Source organism: Chroicocephalus ridibundus, chromosome 3, assembly GCF_963924245.1.
Source record: "Chroicocephalus ridibundus chromosome 3, bChrRid1.1, whole genome shotgun sequence".
Classification (NCBI taxonomy): domain Eukaryota; kingdom Metazoa; phylum Chordata; class Aves; order Charadriiformes; family Laridae; genus Chroicocephalus; species Chroicocephalus ridibundus.
In genome coordinates, this window is record NC_086286.1 from 46,431,050 (window position 1) to 46,457,929 (window position 26,880).

Sequence of the window (26,880 nt, forward strand, 5' to 3'; positions counted from 1 at the left end):
TGGAAATGAAGAGTAAGGAGGAGATCTTCTGTGGAGCTGGAGTGTTGTCTGGTATGTCTGTTTTGAGAGTGAACTAAACCTGAAGTGTCATGTTTTTGCTCTTGTTTGCTCTTGTTTTTTGAATATCAGAGCTGTTGGATGCTTAGCAAGTGTTCACTGCCTTTTATAAGCTATGCTTTTGGCTGATTGCCTTGCATTGGTAAAACAAGGCATCAAAGCATATCAAGCTTTCTGTTGATGCTCTACTTGAATTGCAGGTTCCTGTTTTCTTAAGGGCTTGTGTGTTGCACCTGCTGTGTAGCCTATTTTGGCAATGTCAGCTGGGTATTTTTTCTAGCCTGTTTAAAGTTTTGAATGATATCAAAGGGACAGAAAAGAAAGAATGCTGATTTTGGCGACATGTTAGTTTGAGACTTTACTTGCATTTCATCACCAAGTACAGGCCTCAAGGCAGCACTGTAGGATATGTTCCAGTTTTGTTCCAGGCCATGCTAGATACATATTTCTCTATTGCACTCTCCTGTGCTTTATGTTCTGCTCCTTACCCAGTTTGTGCAACGGAGTTAATTGTAGCATTCCCTTAGTTTTATTGTTAACAAATTTCTTTGAATAGAAGGCAGTCAAATTTGGTGTCTGCTACTAATAAGATAAATTTAGTTTCTGTAATAAACCCAGCAATCTGTGCTACAACTGAAAAAGCCTATTATGGAGTGCCTTAATGTTAATAATGTGCCAGTGCTCTTCATCATGCCTGTTGTCCTCTGCTAACAGAAGGTTGAGCTTAAATTGAAAGTTTAACCTCAAGGTAAATCTGATTAAAATCACAGTTGATATAATCATATTAATGTTAAAATCATTGAAGAGGTCACAAGTATGTTTTCCAGCGCATAAATACTAAGTACAAGCAATGAGGGAGGGACAAGTATTTGCTAAATGGAGTGAATACTGTATAAAGTAAATGTTGCATCTGTTGGCTGGTGGTGACTCATATTCCCATATACTTTATTCTAGAGAATGGGTAAAAGGGCTATAAGTTTTGAACAGAAATAACTAGATTGTACAATGGCTTATAGAAACTACATTTTTTCAAAGCGTTAAATTTAATACCTACTAAAAAAATGCAGCAAAAGGATGTGCAGCCATGCTACGCCTGGTCAATGTTTATCTCTTACCTTAAACAGAAAACTAGGGAAGGTAAATAAATTAACTTAATGTAGCTATACATTCTCTACTCCTCTTTGCATGATCTGTATAATAGCTTCTCATAAGTTTATTTTTCTTATGGGACTGGCTGTCACTCCTTTAGTGCAGTAAGATGCTCATATAATCTGGTAGACAAGACTGCTTTTATTGGAGATAACATAGTGAGCTCTAGGAAATTATGGCTTGTATGTGGCTCGTATGTGTCATGCGTACCTTCCTAGGTATATTATCACTTTGTTTTACTCAGGCAGTCAAGCCTGACTATGCACCTGTATGAACAGCACTTGGTAGCATGTTCATTTTAGACTGATAACCACTATTTACTAATGAGTAATTTGAAGAAATTTATTGACTTCTACTTCACAACAAATAGAGGTGGTTTAAGTAGTTCCTTTTTTGCTAGTACTACAAAATTAACATTAAAAAAAAAAGGTTGTGGGGAGGTAAGTTTATTAGAGCACTAATTTGGGCTGTTGTGTGAACTGGAGACCACCAGCAAACTTTCTCCTTCTTTTACTCTTGCTGTAGCTGTTGGACAACAGTTACTGAAAGCAGTAATTCACATTAGTATTATGGGATTTTGACTTCATTTGGCTAGTACTGTATTTTATTACAATGCTGCTTTACTAATATAGTGATTACTACTTTTTATTGCATTTCTGGGCATTCCAGGCCTTTCTGGGCAATGCAGTGCTGAAAGCATAACCAAGTAAAAGACCCAGTTCACTCTCATATACAGAGTACTAACCCTGACCCTAAGCTTTTGTTGCACTTTCTTCATTCTCCAAGTTGCACTTATGTTAGAGATAATACCATCTAATCATTAGTACTATATAAAGCTAGTGTATTCAAGACTGATAAATTGATCTTCTCTTAAGTTCCATTGTTTAAATTATTTAAAGAACAGTTTTGGAATTTTCTTTTAAAGGCTTAAAGTCCACTGAAGTAAGTACAAGGCATTCCTATACTTTTAAGATGCTCAGCTGATCAGCAACTTCATAAAAATGAAAAGAAGTCCAGAGAAAATGTAAGTTTCAAGTGCAGGAAACAGATTTATACCACAACAGCAAATAGAAACTAAGTCCCTGGAGAGCTGGTGCAGGAAGGGGCCAAAGCGCAGACATGACATGGATTGAATTATGAGGATGATAGAAAGATGGGCATGAAGAGGGCAGATCATATGTGAATGTCAGATCATTCATGGTTAAGTGATTTATTTTTAAAAAAAACAACTTGTGGCCTCTTTACTTTTAGAAATAAATACTATCTAGTAGTGGCAGTTTTTATGAAATATGATAATCATATTCTTCTAGAGGGTGAAATGGAATTTGAGAATGATTATTTTTTTTAAGGGCCAGCTAGGTGAACTTCTGACACATTGTGTGTTCCGAAACTGAGTGTCCCATTGGGACTGTACACAGCGATGGTGAACTGACATTCTGGTAGGTTTTTCTGCTCTCTTAGGGCTTGGTTCATTTGTGATGTTTTAGGTTTCAGAGTTTTACTCTAGTTAAGGTGACCTCTGAAGTCTAAAGAGAGGTGAAGGCACTCTACTTCAGTACAGGTGTTTTGTGTAGCATCTGCTTCCATATTACCTGGCACCACAGCAGTTAAAGATGTGTCACTTAAAACAAAAGAGAAATTCTGCAGTAGAGTAGTTCCTGCTCAAAGCAAATTGTCTGGCGTACTTTCTTGGACTAAGATGAAATGCTATGCTGAGTAGGGAGTAGTATCAGTATGCCACCATCTGCAATAGAAAGAGAAGGTGACAAGCAAGCTGAAACCTTAGTAGGGGTGGATTTGTTGCTTTTTAAAAACAAAGCAAACCTGAAAAACACACCTCTGCAGAGTGTTTTCTGTTAGAGCATCAGCAGGGCAAGTTGTTCACCGAGTTCTTCTTTGAAAAGCAATGTGCTTTAAGTGCTCAAATCGCTTGTTGGGAAACAAATATGAAAGGAAAGAAGGTTGTCAGCTTTTTTTTTTGGAAACTTCTTAATTATTTCTCAGTTCTCCTTGTATTGTTCTTTGCCTCTACCTTCAAGATGGGATGAATAATGAAGTTGTATCTGAAACTGTTTCCGAAGGCATGTTTGTGCTGTCAGTCTGTTTCAGAACTTAATTGCAGAAAAATAAATAGGTACAACTGAGAAGTAGCTATCACTTGTTGGAATGAGTCCTTCTAAAAGTGCTTCATTACCCAGCGTGGTACCTCTTTACAATTTTTTCTGCATTGTAGAATGAGAGCATTTTAATTTCTTACCAATTATATATTCCATTCTTGCATTAAGACGACATGCTTGATGTCTCTTTGCATTAGCATCAACAAAATAGTACTTTATCTTATCACTGGCACTGAGAATTCACCCTTTTTGCTAGAATATGGCAATATATGTTTAATCCATGTAACAGCGCAAGCAATGCGGGAAACATGGAGATGGAAGTTTCAGATGGAAGGACACTAAAACACAACAGCTTATTTTTGCATCTTTTAATAGTCTGGTACAACTGCAAAACCACTAGCTGCTTAAGCTATTCAATTGTGATGAATTGTGAATGTTAGCTGTATGGATAGGTCAGTTTTCTGTGAGACTGGATGTGTTGTTCCCAAGCACTGGAAGGGGAGCCAATATTAGGAGCTTGCCTGGGGAACCCACAGTGTAAGGATGTCTTTCATGTAATGTTCATGCTTATCACAATTTTAAGTTTAAAGTTGAAATTTGTGTTTACTTACCACCTGAGAATACTGAAATAATGAATTTAGAATTAATTTAGTCTTTTTCTTTCTCTTTTCCTATCACCATCTCCTACCCCCCCAAAATTAATTGTGGATATGATAAACGTCTTCTGAGCACTCACTTAGAGACCTTTATAGTTGAATGGTTTTGAGGCTTTTCTTGGTTACTACCCTTCGCATTCCCATTGGTAGCAAATGCATTTTTGTCTCTTTACCATGTCTCAAGAATAAGGTTTTAACATTTAGACTAGCTTGAAACTGCAGCACCCCAATTTGTGGATGCTTCAGTAAATGTGGGTGTGCATGGTTCATCTCTGTATATGCCTGATGTACCTGTGGATGTAACTTCGGAGAATTTTAGGGTTTTGTTAAAAACTGGACTCAATTAAAATGTACTCAATGGCAGCAAACACAAATATTCTAATGCTAGTTTGAAAAAACAGAATTAACTATAAGGAAGACTGTTAAGGAAACCTGTTACCAGTAAATGGCTAAGTAATGTGCGAACCTCATGAGGTTCAACCAGGCCAAGTGCAAGGTCCTATACCTGGGTCATGGCAATTCCAGGCACAAATACAGGTTGGGCCGGAGAATGGCTTGAGAGCAGCCCTGAGGAGAAGGACTTGGGGGTGCTGGTGGACGAGAAGCTCAACATGAGCAGGCAATGCGCAATTGCAGCCCAGAAAGCCAATCGTATCCTGGGCTGCATCAGCAGAAGCGTGGCCAGCAGGTCGAGGGAGGTGATTCTGCCCCTCTACTCCACTCTGGTGAGACCCCACCTGGAGCACTGGTCCAGCTCTGGAGTCCTCAGCACAAGAAGGACATGGACCAGTTGGAAAGGGTCCAGCGGAGGGACACAAAGATGATCCGAGGGCTGGAGCACCTCTCCTATGAGGACAGGCTGAGGGAGTTGGGGTTGTTCTGCCTGGAGAAGAGAAGGCTCCAGGGAGACCTTATAGCAGCCTTCCAGTACCTAAAGGGGGCCTACAGGAAGCATGGGGAGGGACTCTTCATCAGGGGGTGTAATGATAGGACACGGGGTAACGGCCTCAAACTGAAAGAGGGTAGATTTAGATTAGATATCAGGAAGAAATTCTTTCCTGTGAGGGTGGTGAGGCACTGGAACAGGTTGCCCAGGGAAGTTGTGGATGCCCCATCCCTGGAAGTGTTCAAGGCCAGGCTGGATGGGGCTTTGAGCAGCCTGGTCTAGTGGGAGGTGTCCCTGCCCAGGGCAGGAGGGTTGGAACTAGATGATCTTTAAGGTTCCTTCTAATCTGAACCATTCTGTGATTCTGTGTAATTAGCATTTGTTCAACATTTGAAAACGGTAGCAAAAAAATGCTGAGAGGTTGCAGAAATAAATATTGAAATTATTTCTCGCTCCCTTCTAGGAAACAGCAGAGAAAGTATTCAGCCAGTCAGATGAAACCATACATTAGGATTTAAAGCATATTTAAGGAGCTCTTCAATCTTGTTTAAGTAAATAAGAGCATTATGGGAGGATTAGAACAACTTTTTCCTTTTCTTAGATTGAATACACTCCAAAGATGCAAGAGGAAGTGTGTTAAGTAGAAACTTAACAGATTTTATGAAAAATTAATAAACCCTTCCACAGTTTAGCTTAGAGCAAGGGATATGGCATGTTGGGGCTTTATGAATCTCTATAGCAGTCATTTTTCTTTTTGCTCTTTGTGTAGAGCTCACAAATACAGGGCTGGTGTATATGTTGTTTTGTTTTGACTTTTTTTGCTAAAGTGCATACTAAGGGTAACTGTCTTGCTATTTCTGGCCATTCTGGAGCAAACTGGGAGATTGCTTCTTCCTGTTGTTATCTTAGTCCTTTTTGCATTATGAATTACAACTAAAGTGGGTAGTTTAAAATACTCCTCTTGGAGTGGGGGGAAGCAATGTCCTGATCTTCTGTTAGGACTGGAGGGTGTTAAAGGGATAGGAGAGAAGTGACTCTTAAATTGCTTTAGCCATTTGTCTGTACAGAGCAGATACAGTACTGTTCCTTTCCAATTTTATTAACTAAACCTTCCCCAGTGCTTAATGTAATAAAGATTGGTTATATGTCATGACAAAATAGAAGGGCAGGCTTAAAATGCATTTACATCAGCACCTGATTGCACAATTCAGTTTCTTTTACTATCTGGCACTTGTACCTAGAGTTAAAGTGCTTCAAGTATTACGTATGCAGGTAGCGATCACTAAAATTCATCCTATTTCTAGAGGGAAATGTTTAAACCTTTGTACCTAGCTCATTTTACATTCTAAAAACTAATAAACTTTATTATGTTAACTTGCCTTATGTGCACCATTTACTTTCTCTGTAATAGGATTTGGGTTGTGCACAATTGTAAGCTAAAAAGAAAACTAGAGCTTTAAAGATCAAAAAATTTCAAATAGCTATCATAAAGTGAGTTTTAAAAGCAAAGAAATTGCATATTAACCATGATGTATTTTTCTGTTTTTAAAAACAGGTGAACCAGGGGTGATATTTCCAGAATATATTTGCTTTTACTTCCAGATAGAAGATAAATGTGTTAAGCTGGCAAAGTAATTGTGGTAAGAATTTTACTTTTACTTCTACAGTGAATGTCATTATATGTATAAGTACTCAGTCTGGCCACTGTAAGGAGCTTTCTGTACCATTAGTGCTATCAAACTTGCTCTTTCTTACAAGGTCTTATTTTTTATGTAATAATCGCATGTAGGTGTTTCTTGATCAAGCAGTACTAATCCACCTGTTATATTCAAATGTTATATTGGAAGTTACTTGGCTCTCTTTTTGCATGTTCTATGCTTGGAAATGATAAAAATATTTGACTTGCAAAAATATTTACTTCAGCTGTTTATACAGAAATAAAAGGAGTTAAATATGCCAGAGTATTCATTAACTGGGTTTTATGCAGATTAAATGTTCTTGTTTCTATAGTTGCCATCACCGATTCTTGTTTTTGTTCTGCCTTCCTCAGTGATCCTCTTGAGTTTTCTACAGCAGAGTCTTGCATTTCTTGCCTTGTTTGATTTAATCTTCAGTTTAAATGTTTGAACATGTACTAGGGCTGACCAACCAAAGAATGCTGTGGCATAAGAGAGCAAAAATTGTTTTTATAAGATAGAGGGAATAGATGAAGTGTATGAGTGCCTTGGGTGCATTATCTGAAGTAAAATTAATCAGTTTGGGCATCAGTACCAATGCTTTTGGTATTTTTTCCTGAACATGTGCAGTAGACTTGTATCTCGAATTAAGTATACCATAGTAGTGACTGCCACCCACTCAGTCTTGCTTGAAGGAAAACACCGTGAGAGCTGGTAAATCTAAAGCATTTTAATTTTGAAACTCCCATATTTACCTTAAGTCATTTTTTTCTTTTTTCTCCTTAAAATTTTCTCCTTGAAACAATCTGCGTACTGTTGGAATACCTAATATGGTAGAGGATAATGTATTCAAATAAACTTTTAAAGAACATGTGTTCTGTACAATGCTGTGTAAGAGCTGCCTGTTTTCTCCTTATGCTTCAGGTCAAATATCTTTTAGAAGCAGAGGAAGATTGAAGCTCACATCTAGTTTAGAAAGAAAAGCTGCAGCAAAGTCATTACCTTTAATTTATGCAGTGGGAGGGAATGTTGTGTATCATGGGCTTTTATCTGATAGACTATAAAGTGAGTGTTTGGGTTGTGGGCTGTTAGCTAAAGTTTCACCGAAATAAATGAAATTATCTTCTTCTACCCTAAACTAGTATATTGACTTCTCAGTGCTACAGACATCCTTTGGGGGATGGGATACAGGGAAGAAACAGTCCTCTCTTCCCCTAGTCTTTTTTCCATAAGGAATGTTATTTTTCTGATGGATTTAACTTCTGTGCTTCCCTCTACTTACAGCTCAGACATGAGCAGTGCCAGTAACTCACTGGCACGGGAATTCTTGACGGATGTCAACAGGCTGTGCAGTGCAGTGGTACAGAGGGCAGAGGCCAAGGAAGATGAAGAAGAAGAAACTCATATGGCAGCACTGGGACAATACTTGGTTCAAGGCCGTGGGTTTATTTTGCTTACCACACTGAACTCAACTATTGATCAGGTAGTAGTTTTTTCTTACCTGATTATAATTTCTGTATTGAGCTTTGACTGTGTGGATTTGCCTGGCTCATGTTCTTCTTTGTGCTGGTTTTCTTGCCTTTTTATGATAGAGTGGATGAGTTAATTGTGAAGACTAGAAGTTCAAAAGGATATGTTGCAGTTGCATTCCGTCCTTCAGCAAGAACAGAAGAAGAAAAAAAAATAATCGTATACGTGTTTGCCAGCTGATATTGATGGTTGCTAAACTTTTGACTAGTTAAGGCATGTGTGGAGCTCAAGTGCAATAGCTGGGTGGAACGAGGCAATAGGTCAGGATTTTTATGAGAAATAAGTGTTTACTGAACCTGCAATACAAAATGACAGTTTTTAACTTGAGAAGGTCCTCCTGGTTTAAGGCAATAAAATTAAAATATACACCTTTTTATTTTGTTTGTGGGACATGAGATATACTTTTGCTCTAACTTGCTCTTGAATATAATAGAAAGTAAATATTTTGTAACTTTAGCTCAAAAGAGAAAACATTTTAGGAGGTGATCAGTTTATACTATCTTTTTAATATAAAAAGTCTAGCACACGTCCCAGTAGCTGCAGATATCCATTTTCTTATCTTCTTTCTCTTCTCATTTCTCTTCAACGCTATTGGATATGTACTAAGCAATGGGTAGGATGAGATGTGCATTAAGTCTTTGCTTTGAAACTGCAGATCCCAGTGTTCAAAAATAATGAAGGAAGTGAATCCTGGTTGAGTTTATTCAGCCCTTGTTTTAAGAGAGGTCAGCTGTTAGTGCTGGTCAAATTCATCTTGGAGGTTTGCCTTTCCTTCATGAGGTGACTTGTGCTAGACTCTGGTCAGGTCTGCTGGTGTGGTTCTGGATTCCTGTAGGTGCACTGGCTAAACAGTAAACCCACAAGACTACAATTATATATAATTGCTGAGAAGAATCCTTAACTGCTTCTAGAGCTGTGAGTTTTTTAGATGTCACTTGGGTTCTGCATAGTTGCTGCTAATAGAGGCTTCAGGACTAGAGCTGTTGGAGAAACAGCTGGCTTTCATGTAAGAAAAAAATGGGGGATTCCATGTGCCTCCCCTCCAACAAAAAGAAGCTGCTGAAGTAGAAGGGGGAAAAAAGGTTGTGGCATTCTTCATGCAACATCAGCAATTATTTCCCAAGGAAATATGTTTTTTAAGAAGGTGGGGGGAAGAAATTGATTAATTGAGGAAAGTAAAATTCTGGAAGTATACCACTGAAATTTTGAGAAATTAATATTTTGATTTTTTTTTCCAGTCTTATTCTGCTTTGAATGTTGTATTGCTCTTTCCCATTCCTAATTAATGTATCTTGCTGAGAATACCTTTAGTATCAGAAAAAAGTTGGGAGAATGACTTTGAAAAAGCTTAGTTTTCAGGTGTAATTGTATTGTATCAATAGTTTTAGCTAGTTATTTTAATTTTTAATTTAAATTGATAGTGTCATCAGACAAATATTAACTATTTTTTATATAGCTCTATAACTATATATATATAACTGTATATATTTGTTATATATATAATTATGTAGGTTGCTTATCTCCATATGTTTTAATTTCATTGCTACCTTGAACTGTTGGAGAAGGACATTGCTTCAGCTACATATCCCTGAATGATGTTAACTGCCAAAATGCTTGTCAGCTTCTTGTGTTTGAAAATTTTTGATCTCTAGGACTGAAACCATTCTGATAGTGCTGCATAGCACCCAGTAAAGGAATTGTTTGAATTCTGTGTCTTCTACTGTTCCTCTCTGCATTGAAATTCTTAGTGCATAAGTTCTTAGAATTCCAGTAGGAGTGAGGGATTTTTATGGTTATTCTGTTTTGTTTAATTAAGAGTAACCTTCCCTCTTTCCTCCAATAAAACTTCACCTTTCTGTTGTGAGTCAATAACATCACTTGATAAATGTAAGCTCTTTTCATTCGCTTAAAGGTGTCATTTTCTAGAAAATATAAAGTTTCCCATAAAGTTATCTGAAGTTATGTTTTTGGAGCTACAGAAGTTCCAGACTTGTCTTGGGCTTCATATTGGCTTTGTTTAAATCAAAAAGTTACTTGCTTTTGACGTTTCTTGTTTTGTTCTTTGGGTGAAGAGTTCCTTCAACAAGAGGGATTAGGAGACCTTCATATAGAAACAGTTGCAGAGGTGTAGTAAATATCTTAGATGCTTTCTGATTGGCTCTAGTTAATGATTATAGCACTCTTTGCAATTAGGTAATTTTTTCAGTGCATAAAACAGCAGAATGGTCTAGGGAACGGAATGTTACATAGCTTTGTAAAATAAATTAGGGTAATCTATTTTTTTACAAGTACATAAACTTTTGTTTCTATTTTGTTTCTAACATAGGAGCTGACATGTCGAGAAGAACTTTTGACCCTCCTCCTGTCACTTCTGCCGTTGGTGTGGAAAATCCCGGTCCAAGAAGAAAAAGCAATAGGTATGTTTTATCACTTATGGTATTAAGGACCTAAAAGAAGTGGTTTGTGTGTTACAACAGAGCCTAGAACTCCCAACTAAATAGTTCATTGTAATACATATCCTCTTAACACAGAATGAGTATGTGGCTTCTGCAGAGTTTTAAAATTCACAACTACCATTGTTCTGTCAGCATATGAGGAAGATCAAAATTGTACAGAGAAGGTAAAGGCTCTTGGTCAGTGTGAACGGCAATGCTCACGTTACTGTGTAGCTGAACTTTGGCGGTGAGGTTTTTTCTTCTTTTCAGGTGATTTAGGGGGGGAAAGATATTCGAAAGATTATATGATATTTTTGCTAATGTGAAGTGTTTCATGATGAGTAGAAGGGGGAAACATACTGATTCTTTTTAAAACCAAAAAAAAGTGGTACATGCTGACACTAGAAACAGAATGAGACAGGCTTTTCTTCTGAAATTGAAGAAATGGGAAGTAGAAAAAAAGCTTAAAGCCAAACAATGGGTAACAGAGTATGAAAGAAGTGCAATGTTATCAGGGAGACAGGGCCTGAAAAATAGAATAATACTGGACGATTATGGACAGAACCAGGCTGCATTCCTTAGAAAATATGATGTTCTGTGTCAGAAACTGGTGTGCTAATTGAGGAATCAAATCACAAGGGTTCAACTGATGAAGAGTCAGTTTAAAGTGAAGTAAAGAAATGAAAGGGATGACACAAAATAGATTCTGTGCAAAAATTGAACCAGGAAATGGTAGCAGTTTGTTTGGTGTGTGTGGTTTTTTTTTTTGTTTTGGGGTCTTGCATTTGTCAGATACATTCTTTTCCCTATTAAAGGATAAAACAAAGAGGATGAAACAAATGAAGTTACCTGTCTGTTTGAGAGAGTTCCTAAGGATTCTCACCTGAAGCTCTCCCAATGTTTTTTGCTATTTTAAACTTGTGCAAATTGAAGGCTTTTGTTAATGTTTGTAGACTTGGAGTATTTAAAGTGCCAGTTTCATAGAAATTCTATATAATAAACTTTCCTGCTTGCTCAGTTGCATCATTCTTTCATGCTTCCATAAGCATGATTGAATTAAATAAACATTTTGCTTATCTTATGAGACCTTAGTGACTCTTCCAGGGCTAGTTTAAAATGCTGTTGTGTGAAGAGGTTTTAACGTGTTCTGATTTTGCACTCTGCATAGAGTACAGTTTTTGCTTCTACAAATTTCCCTCTCATGGTACTGATGCAGTAAACATGATGTGTACCCAGCACGTGTGCACTAAGAACTCTGGTTTTTTTTTTCTTGGACTGAAATAAATCCACCTGTATTAGGCAGCTTTTTTCTTTCTGTGCAGGAAATATCCTTTGTTTGATAAAGTATTTCCGGTTAATTTCCTCCCTCCAAAGCAGATTATGTTTCTTCCTTAAGCATCACGATTATGACTTTCTGAAACAGCAAGGCACAGTCATGCTTGCACATGGAAGCATGTTTTTCAGCTTGATTAATGATGGTATCTATTGCGTGGGGGCTGAGGAGGCCTGTTATTGTTAACTGTCACATTTTTCTAAATACTAAACTTACTGGATGGCTTTTTTTATACTAGGTATTTTACTAGCCAAAGCAAGCAGGTACAGTTCTGTCACTACTTAAAAATGACGATGGATTTTATCCAAGAACATACAGACTTTCTTCTCTGCCTTCTTTTTCAACAGTTAATGATCTGAGCTTACCATTGCAAATTAGCTGGTGGTACTCTCATTTTGTTCTTCAAAATTTTGTTGCCCGTTGAATCAAATTTAAACTTTATATTTGCTATTTTATACTGCCTGCTTGAAAGTTGCATTTTTTGGCTTGGCTTTTGTGGGGATATTATACACATTAAACATTATTCTTTTCCATCTCCCTCTTGTCCCTGTCTTTTAAAATCTACTACTCTTATTTCTACTTTTTGTGTTTGGAAGAATTAAAGCTAAAGTAAAGACTGAGGTCTGTATACTTGAATATCTACACTGTTTCCAAGAAGAAAAATTTGCTTTTTCTGTTACCACTAGTACGCTAACAATTTCTTCCTCGTGCATTCTAAGGGCACTGAGTAAATGCACCCAGTTCCTATAGCAGCTGAGTTGTGAAAAGTGACAGTGGGTTATCAAGTTGAAAAAGACCTCTTTTCCTTCACTTCGTTTTTCTTCACTTGTGGGATAGGGCCATTTGGCAATGCTTATACTGAGACTTCAAATATATCAAATGGTATACACAGGGCAAATGTAGCTTGAGTAACTAGCTAAAACTGCTTCCATAGCTAAGTAATAAAGGAGATATCAGAGTAGGTATCCTGTTGAATAATATCTTGTTTCTACTGTGTTAGTGTGTTTAACTTATGCAAATTCAAATTGAATATATCTAGAGGCTTGTGGCTATATTGTTCCTTTGTATGCTATCTATAAGAGGCCAAAAGATTTTCATACTAAGCTTTCTTCCCTTTGTTTACCAAAAAGTCCTTTCATCTACTTGATAACATCTTTTCTTAAGAGAATGGAATAGCTATGCCTACAAAAAACTTTTAGGAAACCCTCTAGCAAATTTTTGTCTAGCAAATTTTTGTCTAACCCTAGTTAGAAAATGAACTTATTTGTGTAGGTTTTGAAAGTAGCCAGTGTGGTTCCTTAATGTGAATTGCTGGTGACTTTATTTTATCCTGAAAATGTCAAACACAGCTATACGCAAAACCATGACCTATTAAGGTACAAATTTCTTTCATATTTTTAAGCTGAAAGTATTAAACTATAAAATTAAGAAAAATGCTTTACATATTACAATGTTGCTGAATGTTCCTTTGTTATCTTCCTGTTTCAACAGATTTTAAAATACCCTTTGCAGTAGACCTATGCCTGACCAAAGAGAACAATTCAAGTTCTGTGAAATCTACTCAGGAAAAACTAGGCTTAGATGGAAGCACTCGTTCATCTCTTCAGACTTCTGTAAAACTAAACCCTCGATCTCGAAAAAGTGGACGTCTGCGCAAAACCACCCATCGCTATTCTGTGCGAGATGCGAGAAGATCTCAGCTCTCCACTTCTGATTCAGAAGGCAATTCTGATGACAAGACTACTGTAATAACGAAACACAGACGCTCCCAGTTACTGCAGCCTTTTTTAACATATCCAGTTAGGGACAGCTACTTTGTAGATAGAAGTGATTGCTTACCTGCTGAAGTGGTACCAAATTCTAATCCTGATGCCCCTAATCCAGAAAATTCCAGCCAAATTAATCTAGCACACGATCTAAACCCAGAGACTTTGAATGAGCCAGCTGCAGGAATTGCTGAGAGCAACACAGATAACTCTCCTTTTGATTTATGCCATGTCTTATTGTCACTCCTAGAGAAAGTGTGCAAATTTGATATTGCTTTGAATCACAGTTCTGCTCTTTCAGCTAGTGTGGTGCCCACATTGACTGAGTTCTTATCAGGATTTGGAGACTGTTACAGTGTAAGTAGTAACACAGAAAATGAAGTAGTTTCTGCAGGGTGGACCGAAGAACCTGTGGCTCTGATCCAAAGGATGCTCTTCCGGTCAGTGCTGCATCTTATGTCTTTAGACATCAGCAATACAGAAACAATGCCTGACAATTTACGAAGAAACTTAATAGACTTACTTAAAGCAGCATTAAAAATCAGAATTTGCTTGGAAAAGCAACCTGATCCTTTTGCTCCAGGATACAAGAAAACACTACAGCAGCCGGTTCAGGATGACTTTGTATTTTCTAGATATCATCACAGAGCCTTGCTTCTACCTGAGGTTATAGAAGGGGTTTTGCAGATTTTGATTTGCTGCCTACAAAGTGCAGCCTCCAATCCATTCTACTTTAGCCAAGCTATAGATCTGGTTCATGAGTTCATACAGCATCAGGGATTTAAGCTGTTTGAAGTAACAGTGCTTCAAATGGAATGGCTTTGTATGAAGAATGAGGGAGTAACTGGGGAAGCCTCAGAGCATCTAAAAGCCCTGATCAACAGCATCATGAAAATAATTAATACTGTCAAAAAAGTGAAATCAGAGCAGCTACATCAATCAATGTGCACAAGAAAGCGGCACAGACGATGTGAGTACTCCCACTTCATGCATCACCACAGAGATCTCTCTGGGCTCCCTGTATCTGCTTTTAAAAACCAAGCTTCCAAAAACCCCTTTGAAACTGCTGATGGAGAAGTTCATTATCCCGACAGATGCTGCTGCATTGCTGTTTGTGCGCACCAGTGTTTGCACTTGTTGCAACAAGTTTCTTTGAGCAGTACTTGTGTTCAAATTCTCTCGGGTGTACATAATGTAGGAATATGTTGTTGTATGGATCCAAAGTCTGTGATTGTCCCATTGCTTCATGCTTCCAAGTTACCAATATTAAAAAACTTTCAACAGCACATATTGAACATCCTTAACAAGTTTATATTGGACCAACTGGGTGGAGCAGAAGTTTCTCCAAAAATTATGCAGGCATCATGCAATATATGTACTGTTGACTGTGATCAACTTGCTCAGCTGGAAGATGCCTTGCAGGGCAATTCTAGTGATGCTGGTCTTGCTTCTAGTTCCTCTTGCAGAGTTCAGGGAATTCTGCCGAGCAGTGGATCTGAAGATATGTTGTTGAGATGGGATGCGTTGGAGGCTTATCAGGACATTGTTTTTGAAGAAGACAAACTACGTGGCATGCAGATTGCCAGCCATATTTGCCACTTAATTCAAAAGGGAAATGCAGTGGTCCAATGGAAACTATATAACTGTATTTATAATCCCGTACTTCAGAAAGGGGTTGAGCTAGCCTGCCATGCTCAACAACTCGGACTAACTACAGCTGATAAACACACACGCAGTTACCATAACCAGTGTTTGCCTTCTGAAGTACTTCAGATTTATTTGCAGACGCTCCCTGTGTTGCTTAACTCCAGGTTGGTTGATTTTCTGTTTATTAATGGAAAGCATGCTAGTTATGTACAGAGCTTTGTATATTTGTTACTGATCAGGATCTAAGTTTTATTTGTACTGTACGCTGCACTTGGATATTGTAGGGGTCGCAACAAGATAAATGCTTGAGTAACATAAGATTTAATCCTAGATTCATAAACCATAGAAAGTGAGGGCGCTCTACCAATGAGTTATGGTCTTTAACAAGCCAAAGTGTGTGGAAATAAATAAAACCTTTGTCCAATGTGATATGCTCTTTGCCTCTTCATTCCTTATGCTAAAGTGAGTCAGGAATGTTGAACAGATTGACATATCACTTTGTGGGAATTAGACTACTTAGTTTCCTGAGCTGTTTCCCTTTTCCTTCTAGAATGGGCTTCATAGAAACCACCTTTCAAAAATAAGGATTGAAAGGCTTACTTGTCCTGAAATAACTGTTTCATAATGTATAAAATCTTGTTAACTTAAACATAGTTTTAAAGAACAAACAAAAAAGAACCAAAAAAACTAACCTACAAACATTCTTCCAAGGTGGGAAAGAGAAACTTTCCTATTTATTGTTGAATTGTTGAAATAGTTGTTTAATACAATACATGGAAGCTTATTCAGAATATGAACGTTTCCTTTCATCCAGGAAAGATTCTGATCTTTTATGTTGGAGTCCTGATAGGCTGAAGTGAATTTAGTAGATTTGAGACAATCACACAGAATAGACAAGTATTCCAGTTTCTATAAAGGAATGTCAAGTACACTTTTAATTTTTATCCTAACCCAAACTGTATCAGAAGATATTCGCTTTTGAAATTTCACTTAGTGGCAAAGAGGCAAGAGAAGTAAAGTTTAGATTAAAAAAAGTTTAAGATACCATATTTCCTACTGGCTTAAAGATGGGTATATACAAGTATGTACATGATTCCTTTGATTGTAGCGTATGTAACTCAGTTATAGTAAAAGCTGATTGTGGGGGAAGTAGATGGGAGGGTAAGGAAGGTGGATGTATACAAGCAAACATAGTACACTAAGAAGCTTACAGATCCTAACCCCGCCCGAATTCTCTATGAACTCAATGTAATACTTGGAGTAGAAAGAAGGAAAAAATATACTTGGAAACAGATATACTGAAAGGTTTTTCAACACTGGACATCCTGGCATAACAATGGCACAAAAAGTTGTGCTTAAAAGGTATTCCTGAATTCTATCTGACATACGTAGTCCATGCAACTAATAGACATAGCTAGTAAAATGTCTTAACACTTCAAGTTTGAGGTGGAATATCTACTTTCTGGTGAAGTCACAGAACTGAGAGAAATAGATATTTACTAGCTCCAATTGCTAATAAAAAGGTAGGGGAGGAAGTACAACTGAAAAGCAAATGTCATAAATAAAATCAAATACTTCTAATGTTTCGAGCATCATACATCTTTGTGGTCTACATTTTAGAGGTTAATCAATATTTCCTACATTATATCTTACCAAAATAATTGAATTTTCTACTACTAGATGAATGATGCTTACTTGAGATTCTAGAGTACTGCAAGCAAGTTCCTCCTCTCTTTAATATACAGTTTAGAGCAACTTATAGTAATTACTGTAAACATGATCAGTCCTTAGTGTTACTCAGGTGTGTAGAACAGAGGGTTATTTTTGGATAAGATGTGTCACCTGAACTACATGAATTTGTGGCTTGTTTATAAGGTAACTCTTTTGCTTTTTCTTGCAGGGTAATTAGAGACTTGTTTCTGAGTGGTAATGGAGTGAATCAAATGATTGAGTTAAATTACTTGGATACTTTAAGAAGCCATTCTTTGAAAGTGTTAGAGACTTTGATACTCTGTCTTGGTGATCAGCAGAAAGACCAAGCAATGCCAGAGCTGGAAGGCCTGAACAGTGGACAAAAGGAGTCTACGTCTGACTTGCCTGCTTCTCTTTGTAGCCAACATGCTGTTTCAGAAGTTCCTCAAAGCCTGAGCAAATTTTATGCTGGCTTGAAAGAGGCTTACCCAAAAAAGAAAAAGTTTGTGAGCCAAGACATTCATGTCAACACAATAAACCTGTTCCTCTGTGTTGCTTTTTTATGCGTAAGTAAAGAAGCAGATGGTGATCTGGATTCAGCTAATGACTCTGAAGATACGTCAGGATATGATAGTACAGCTAGTGAGCCATTAGGCCACAAATTGCCATATCTGTCACTGGAAAGCCTTACTTTACCCTCTGTGGAACATATTCACAGGGCTGCAGATATTTGGTCCATGTGTTGTTGCATATATTTGTATAGTTCAGTTTTTCAGAGACAGTTCCATAGACTTGGAGGCTTTGAAGCATGCCATAGATTACTAATCCTGATAATTCAGAAACTTGCAAAAAATAAGGAAAAAGAGCAAGAAAAGAAGGAGAGATTACTTAGTGAAAGCAGCAGAAGTTCACATGAGAGTCCTCGTGGTGAGCTTCTCAACAAGGATGACTCTGTTCAGTTGGCTAAAAGCAAGGAGGTGACACAGTCGGAGCTCGATAGTTCAGACAGCCTTGCTGGTGCAGAACAGCTGGTGCCTGAATGGGCCTCCTGTGACAGCTCTTTGAGTAGGGAACACACTTCAGTTACTTCAGTTGCCAATCTTGAAGGGATAAAGACTTCTCTAAGAGAAGAGACTGACTGGGCATTTCAAGGTATCAGACTTCTAGAAGCTCTGCTGACAATCTGTCTACACAGTGCAAGCACCATGCAGCAGAAGATGGAAGTGGAGATGTTTCACCAGGTACTGTGCAACTGCCCTTAGCTTACTTTACTCATATTTGTTACATTCAATATTACTTTAACAGTAATTTAGTCAAAAGATCTTTTAGAGGTGAAAAAAAGCTCATGCTGTTGTTGTGGTACTATATTTTTTGTGTAGTACTGAAACTATAGAGTTAAATGATGTGCTTAGTAGTCAGGGGTAGTGGTCAGCAGGCATGAAAGAATGGGAGTGGGTGGATGAACAAACTGGTAGTTGCTGTTTCTGAGGAGGTATCTTCCACGTGTCAGCTTGTCACTTCATATTCAGTAAGATGCTGGTAAGGACCCTGTACCCCTTTGCTTATTCTCCAACATGATCCTTTGTTTCCACTCTTTTGGGTTGGATCCCTATTAGTGCCAATTGCTTCTTTGAGGGCTGGGAGAGAGCCTTATATGGCAGGTTGATCCAGGCTGGATGAGATTTTTACCTTGCTCACTCTTTTGTACTGTATTTCTGGTTTATTTTTCATGTACTTGTTACAGTTTGGGTGAGCGTGGTCAATATGGCTAAGGGCGGAACTCGACATCAAATGCTTTTTTCTGGGTCAATGTATCTCAAGTCCCAGGGAAGGCTGTGATCCTGGCAGATGAATATTTTGGTTTTCTTTTTCTGCATAAAATGGCTCTGACTAGAGGAAAGGGACAGTTTTCCCGGACTACAAAGGTAGTAGTGGGTATTGACAACTATGAGTTGCTGGCTTGACTATGGCTGTAGCTGTTTTTGGTTTTTTTTCTAGTCAGTTATGGCCTCCTCTCTCTGTTTTTTTTTTCCCATTTAGTCCTTCTGTCCAGTCCCACATTCTCCAGAGGCTATTTGAGCTGATGGGATTTGAATGGTGGGAGAGACTTGTGCTTGGTTTGTTGTGGGGTTTTTTTAATGGTTATTCAGTGGAGAATGTGTGACAGAGGTGGTTTTGAAGGAGAGCTGCATAGACTAGACCTGGGCATTATATATAGTGGCTTACATGTGGTATTTTTGATGCCTGTTCCGAGCAGAGCATGGCGCTTGAGAAAGAGGAATATTAGAGGGCACAGGTACTGAAAGGACACCAGTAGAAACTGTCACTTAAGCCTTAGAGGTGAACTAATTCAGTGTTCTACAAAGTTGTTAATTCACAGAAGACACCTTGACTGTGCTTTAATGTTTTAATCGCTACCTTGAATTTTATTTGGCAGTTTGTTACAAAAGTAGGAGGCATGAGGTACAGGGGAGAACTGGAAACTGGAATTCTGTCTGGATCACGTGCTATTTTTGTGAACTTGGATATGTCACCCTCTGTCTTGTTAACCTTTCTAGTAATATTGTGGTGTGATCTGAATGCACTGTGTATTGAAACTGTTTCAGAGATGTTTATTTTTGAAACAGAGCTTTCACTTGCAATGTTTGGGGAAACAGCAAGTTGCCAGAGTTTTTTCAGTGTGCAGATTGCTTAACCAACTAAATCTCTGTCATGACTAACAGGATGAATCTTCCTTATTGCAAGAGACTGGATGAAGTCTGATGGCTTTAGCTGACAAGTGTAGGTGGAAGGGGAAGTTCTTAAATGAAAGTACTAGACCAGTTCTGTTAGCCAAAACAGAATAACATGAATCAAAATGTTTGTCTCCCCCAAAACACAGAATACTTGTGTGGATGACATCTTACTTCAAATAAGAGAGCAGCTTGCTCAATCAAAAGTGATAGAAACTGACTTGGCAAAGCCTCTGTTTGATTCACTGCTTCGTGTTGCGTTGGGCACTTTTTCTAATGATCTGGATCATTCTGAAGAAAAAATTGAAAAGGTATGAAACACCAACTAGGTAATCTAATTCTAAATACCACAAGGTTTGCTCAGTCAGATTTATGTTGTTTGGGTCTATTTTAAACTTGATAGGACATATTTAAATGTGTTTGGTTGTTGTGGCTGTTGATAATTCTCTGATTCTCCTATGTAAGCATGTAAGTTGAATGCTGGTTATTGATACGCTCCACACATTTACAGCTCAGAAATGAGTCATGCCCTGAAAAGGAGCAAGCTGTGTTATGCTTTACAGACATACCTGAAATCTGACGTTCTCTTTGCTCTTTCATACCCCAACAGAGTGTGACCAACTCTCAAAGGGATAGCTTTAAACAGGGATGTTGGCTGACCTTAGTGGCTGCATACATATCACGTGACATGAGTAAATGTCAAGGTGCATGCTTACGATGATAGTGATTTTTGGAAACAGTTATTCTTAATGCACTGGGTACCTGCTTACCAAAGCTTTGGTCAGGTAGTTAGTAAGAAAAATCCATCTTTGCAGAACCCATTTTCTATGTAAGAATGAAGTTATTAATAAAAAGTATCTCAAGTTTCTTGAAAGCGTTATGATTAGTTTGTTTCTTTTGCCAATGAGCTTGGAGAAAATAAGCTTCTGGAAGGTTCTAATTTAAATGCTTTTCTGACCAAAGGTGGTAAATTTGTTTGTGTTACACAGATGCATTACACTGAAAAGGAGGCTGTGTCACAACCTGAAGATATTTCTGAAGAAACTGAAGAATCACAGTGCTGCAGTCTTAAACTTTTTGCTGAAGAGGAAGGATATGAAGCAGATAGTGAAAGTAACCCTGATGATAGTGAAACCAAGAATGAAGGTAAATGAACTTTCTGACTATACAAAGCAGTCTTTCTGACATAGCAAGGCTTCCTTGTCTTTTGAGATGTGCAAAAATAGGGCGAGCATCGGAGACCTTTAACAGATAGAAATAGTTTAACTTTTTTACTTCCAGTAGGATGCCATTACAGATGGAGATATAATGAATATTCTTACTGAGTGTTACAGGAACTGTTCTGTCTTTGTTTTCTTGGTTTATGTGACTCTTGCTCTAAAGTTATGTTACTCAAATGTATTATTGTGGTCTAGAAGCAGTTTTCTCCAGAGATGCTTCTCTGTTAGTTTGCTCATCAGTAGTTTGTCTGAAAATCAATACCCAATTTCTTAGTATTGTAACAATCTGGTAAAAATTAGATAGTCTAATTATATCTCTTTATAGTCATTCAATATCTCTTTATATTCATTCAATGAATGTGCACATCTCATGCTGTATTCTGTTTGTGCAATTAATTTTGAACATGAATATGCTTTAATTTTTTTCCTTTGTGCTGAACATCTGCATGCTTACATTCTTGTGTACTGACATACTGCTCATGTCAGCATGAGCAGTAACAGCCTTTAATAGAACTGGATTCAATTGTTGCTGTTTACCTGTGTGACTAGGCTTTATCAATAGATATACAACATTTTAAAAGCATTTCTGAATTAAAAATTTAACCTGAAATATTTCCATGAAGCATTTGCATAAAAAGTGTGTCTGTACCAAATATTTAAGTAATGTGTTTTAAAGTCTCTCCAAGATGTGAGAGGACTAGAGGTTGGGGGTTTTTGCTTTTTTTTTTGATTCTCATGGATATACCGTCATGTACTGTCATGTGCATTTTCTAAATTAAATTACTAAACAACTGCTTTCCTTAACCTTTTAACATGAAATAAAATCATTTAAACTTATGTCCTTTCTTGGCAGGCTGACTTCTGTATGGAAGCTTGGGGCTCTGTTACAATGATTTTACTGTCATGTTTCATGAATTGCATATTTCATCATTAGTATGTGTGTCCTGTTTGCAGGAAATGAAGGCACGTAGTTTAAGAGCATGTAATGGATGAAATTAATCCTTGCCGTTCTGTATTGGCAGGAAAATATGAAAATCTGAAGCAGAATAGAAGATTGTACTAACTTCTGAAAACTGCTTATAAGCTAGTGACTATTTTTGTTTTGTACCTGTGAGAAAGTCTGTCTTTGGATGTCCTGTTTAAATCATTAAAACTGTATTCAGCTGAGTAAGTTTCAGTAAGACAAGTGTTTTCTTTCAGGAGCAGACACAAAGGCAGAACCAGGATGTACTGGTCCTTCAGGTTATTTTAATGACCTAACTGAAAGCATCAATCAAGGAGAATTAATGTATCCTGAGATCTGCATGTTAGAATTAAACTTGCTCTCAGCTGGTAATGCAAGTTTAGATGTGCTTGCTCATGTATTCCAAAGCTGCCTGAAAATTGTTGTCCAGAAGGAGAGAAATGCCACTGTACTTATAGAACAGGTAAAAATGTTATTAAACAAAGGCAACAGCTTAGCAGTTATATATCTTATTTTCTTCAGTTTTACAGTACCAGTATACCTAATAGAGTGATCTCAGAAATACTCTCACTTGTTATGGTATTTGATAAGAACTGAAATTATGTAAATGACTGATATTGCCAGCTGCATTGTGTTTAAGTTATCAGAAACTGTAGAAACTATAGTTAACTAATATATTGAAAGATATTTGACATACAAAGCTTTTGAGTTTAACGATTGCCTTATTTTATGAAGACTGTTCAATCACTAGAGCTATAGATACAGAGTTAATGACTGTCAGGCCACTAGAAAAAAAAAAACCAAAAAAAACCCCAAAAAAGCCAATAGCTTCTTGTATATGTATATATGTAAACATTTTAACTATATATGTATTCAATATGTACATTTAGAAACTTTCAGTGAGGTGCTTAAATATTTAATGCTTTTATTCTTCATAAGTTTATATTAGATGCCCTCATGATCCTTTGGGATGTCTGATGGTTGCTTAGTTTTTTGCTTTTTAATAACTAAATTCAGTATGCTTCTCTTGCAAAAGAGGAAAACATGGCTAAGTAATCTAAGCTTAAAGTGCTTGTTTATATAATCATTTGACTAAGAAGCATAGTCAGTGCTTTACATCTTAAACCAAAAGCAGGAAAGGAAAACACTGTTTTACTTCCGTACTCCAGTTGCTTGTGTGAATGATTAGCTTTAAATCACTAGCAGACATGTATTTTTTCTCTTCCGAACTTCAATGCATGAAATTACTTGTAATACAAAATGATCTCATTTTCATTACTCTTCAATATCGTTTAGAAAGAGCAATCCATTGAACTAATCAATTTAGAGATTTTGAATATCTCTAATTAGAGATTTTTCAAATTACCTGCATTTGTGAAGGATGCTCATAAGTAAATGGCTTTTATTATTTTTTTAATTACTCTTTAAAGTAATCCTGCATAAAAAGCTTGGGGAAAGGTTAAATTTGCTTTCAGTATTGCATCACTATGTAACAACATGCTGTATTTTGTCACAACCTGTCAAATCTTGTAATTCTGTTACAGGGGAGAAGACAAGGGAGATCTCAGCTACTGACATGATAATGTCTCAGGTTTCTTTCTAGAATAATTTGGATTTCAAAGTCTCTCTTCTGCAACTGAACTGTACAGAATATGAAAAAATGTTCATTAGCAAATATAAAAAAAAATCCATAATTTAAAGCAACTGGAATTGTCTTTAAAATCAATAGTAGACAAGAATTGATTGAAAGAAATTATTTTGTAGTTCTTTGAGCTGGTGTATATTCTTCATATATCAATTTCCCCTGTATTTTTTAACAGGGAGCTGTTAAACATCTTTTGGGAGGATTTTTGAACATACTGACACAAACAGAGTCTAGTTTTCATGGTGAGTTCAAGGTCTAAGTAACTTAAATATTGCTTTTCACAACTTAATGTATACACACTCAAAATTTTAGTTCACAATGCAAGTTCTTTGGCATGTGTGAATTTAGGCAGCTGCTTTAACTTGTGACAAGTATCTAATTTATGTGTAAATACAGGGTTATTTTCGAGCTAGTGGAAATCTGTTATTTAAACACATGCTGGCAGATCTGAAAATGATAGCTGAAATCATAAACCTAGAGTGACAGTGTTAACAAACATTGGTCGGAAAAATAGCAGTTATCTTACTGATTGAATGACTCCATCACAACATAAGTTTTTATTTCAAATTTCTTTGTAACCCAGGTCTTAGTGATGTTGTGTTTGAGTTTTATTTCTAACTGGAAAACAGCTGGGTAATCTAAGACCGTGGAAGCAAATTAAATGCTTGCCCTAAGGTAGCTTCCCATAAGGGGGCTGCTCCACAGCAGGAGGTGATGTAAACCCATCCCAGGACTTTGATCTCTGGCTTTGTGGGGAGAGCCTTTGCAATGTAGATGCCAGGTTCCCAGACTTTCAGACTCCACTTCGCAAACCCAGGACTAGACTTGCTGTAGCCATCGAGATTCGTTCAATGACATTTTCAATGATAGTGTCAGGAAGCGCTGTTAGATCTCTTTAGAATTCATCTTGTAATTGTTACTGCTTTCTGAATTTGAAATTTCACAAAACACTATGAATTCCATGTTAATCTTTCCTCATAATAGTATGGAATATGAATTTTTAAAGCTTTTAAAAAAATTCTTTTCAAGACTATTATTTTGTCTCCTTTTTTTAGCATGTCAGATGGTGCTGGTAGACCTGTTAGTTTCCTTGATGAGTTCACAGACATGTTCAGAAGAGCTAACTCTTCTTCTGAGGATATTTTTGGAGAAGACACCTTGTACGGTATGTATGGAGAAGAACACAGCAAAATTCAGAGGCCTAATGAGAAAAACGAAGCAAAAAGAATATCTTTTCCTGCCCAAGTATTATGGGAAATAAGGAGATTGTAACAGCAATATTCTAACTGATCAGAGCAAATAAAATTTGGTTGTTGAAATAATTCTTTCTCAAAACTTGAAAAGGAAATGGGAGACAAGAAAAGACAGGGTTTTGAAGCGAGTGTTAGAGTCCTGGGAACTCTGTTTAGCACAAGAAAAGAAGTTTTCTCTTGAGGAGACTGACATTGTGGTTATGGATGACAGAACACTAATACTGTAAAATTTGAAGTCATTCCTTTAAAATTATAAAGCATGTAGCTATTTGAGGAATGCTTTAAGCAGCAGAAATTAGTTTCAAAATTGTCTTAAGTTGGTTTGTATAATGCTGGAATCTACTGCCTGTGTGGGATATACTGCTGAAATACCTATCTGTTGGTTTGTGTGGGAGTTTGTAGGAAAAAAAACAAGTGGAAGGAAACAAAAAAAAAAATACTGTGGAGTCTGAAATAGTACCAAACCAAACAAGGAGACACCAGTCAATTTTTCAAAGGTAGCTTGCAATAATTGGCTAAGTAACTAGAGAAATTTTTGGCTTAAGGGCTCAGCTAGTTTTATTACTGATTATGCAACAACAAAGTGATGGCCCGTGTGTGCATTCTTAACGAGCCTCAAAAATGGGGTAAAAGGTGTGGTCTTTTGTTGAGCTATAAATCAATCTGTTAGCACGGTAACAAATGTGAGATAAGGTTGTGCAATGGCCACCTGCTGTGGTTCAGCAGATTCCTGAGGATGGTAACTTGAAGGTTGATCTGCTCTAAATCCTCAGAACCGTTGGGCCATAGGTGTTTAAGTTGCTACTTGCTGCTTTGTAAATGTGTGTCAGTTTGGATATGGAAGTACTACCTCTGTTGGGAAGACATGAATCCAAATTTAAATGAAGAGTGAGGTTCTGTTTAGTTAGATGACACTTGACTACATGGTGTAAACAGTTTGGTTTTTTTTTTTCCTCATTTGTTTGGTTTATTTCTTCTAGGAGATACTACTCAAGGGTGTGTTGAAGATTATAGAAAATAATATTTATATGAACCCATTACAGTACCTTGCCTTCCCTTTGCTACATGGCACAAATTTGAGTAGTAGTTCTTCACAAAAATCTGCTACCACTTCCAACAGCAAAACTGCTGGACTATTAAAAAGAGCAAAACTTTCACAGAGTAAGAAAGAGGCAGATGGTGAAAATTTGAGTCACCAACTGCTTTCTTCCTGGCATGTAGCCCCGATTCACTTGCCTTTAGTTGGACAAAACTGTTGGCCACACATGTCTGAAGGCTTCAGTGTCTCACTGTGGTTTCATCTGGAGTGTGCTCACGAAATGGAAAATTTAACAGAAAAGGGGAAAAAAATCAAGAGAAGAAGCCGACTGGTAGCTGTAAGAGAGAACAGCTTTGACAGCACAGGTGAGGATACAGTAATTCCTGTTCCTATTTAGATAGCACTGAAGGATTCTGGTTATAAGTATTACTAATTGATGTGCCATATATAAAAGGTTGGATTTTTTTCTTGTGATGGATATTAAACAGGAGTGGTAGTCTTCCTGATTTTTTTTTCAGTACTGTATCATATACTTGAAGATAAAACATTTCCAGACTTAGTCCTTAAGTTAGATTAACGCCTGTTTCCTTAGAATTTTAGTATTCTGATTGAATTTGTAACTTCAGTAAAAAGTCTTTGTATTACTTCTTGTTATTCTGAAGAAAATATGCTGAAAGGTTATGGGAAAAGGCTGCTCTCAAGTTTATTTGGTCCTGTGTATTGATGAAGCAAGTGGCTTTTGTGTTCTTTGTCTTTAATAGACAGCTAGTAAATCTTTGTGGTTTAGGAATTAAATATTTGAACTCGTAACTAAAAGATGCTCTGAATCCATCGAGTCTGAGGCTGAGTCAGTATAAATCCTTTAACTTTCCTTGTGTGTGCCATTGTAAATGTCAATAGCTGTACAAAATTTCTCTGTTTATACTTTTGTAGAGACCTACCTGCTTCCAAACTCTTTTGAGCAGACTGTAGGAGGAAAAATTCCTTAAGTTATTTAAAATGCATCCCAGTCACAACACTTAGAATATCTTTTACTCTACTTTTTTCTTTTTTTTTATTGTATTTGAATAAAAGGGGGGGAAC

General features: G+C 37.1%; 1 protein-coding gene across 2 annotated transcripts in view; it reads left to right on the forward strand.

Annotated features, from left to right (window-relative positions):
* Positions 1–26,880, forward strand: part of LYST (lysosomal trafficking regulator) — an 86,109-nt gene that overhangs the window by 11,549 nt on the left and 47,680 nt on the right. For both annotated transcript variants that reach the window (XM_063328985.1, XM_063328986.1), the window contains exons 2-12: positions 6,421–6,505; positions 7,826–8,024; positions 10,398–10,488; positions 13,331–15,416; positions 17,153–18,185; positions 19,826–19,987; positions 20,666–20,822; positions 22,097–22,323; positions 23,681–23,747; positions 24,561–24,670; positions 25,739–26,162. In XM_063328985.1, coding sequence (XP_063185055.1) covers positions 7,833–8,024; positions 10,398–10,488; positions 13,331–15,416; positions 17,153–18,185; positions 19,826–19,987; positions 20,666–20,822; positions 22,097–22,323; positions 23,681–23,747; positions 24,561–24,670; positions 25,739–26,162 — 4,549 coding nt within the window. In that variant the 5' untranslated portion in view covers positions 6,421–6,505; positions 7,826–7,832. The remainder of the gene's footprint in view (positions 1–6,420; positions 6,506–7,825; positions 8,025–10,397; positions 10,489–13,330; positions 15,417–17,152; positions 18,186–19,825; positions 19,988–20,665; positions 20,823–22,096; positions 22,324–23,680; positions 23,748–24,560; positions 24,671–25,738; positions 26,163–26,880) is intronic.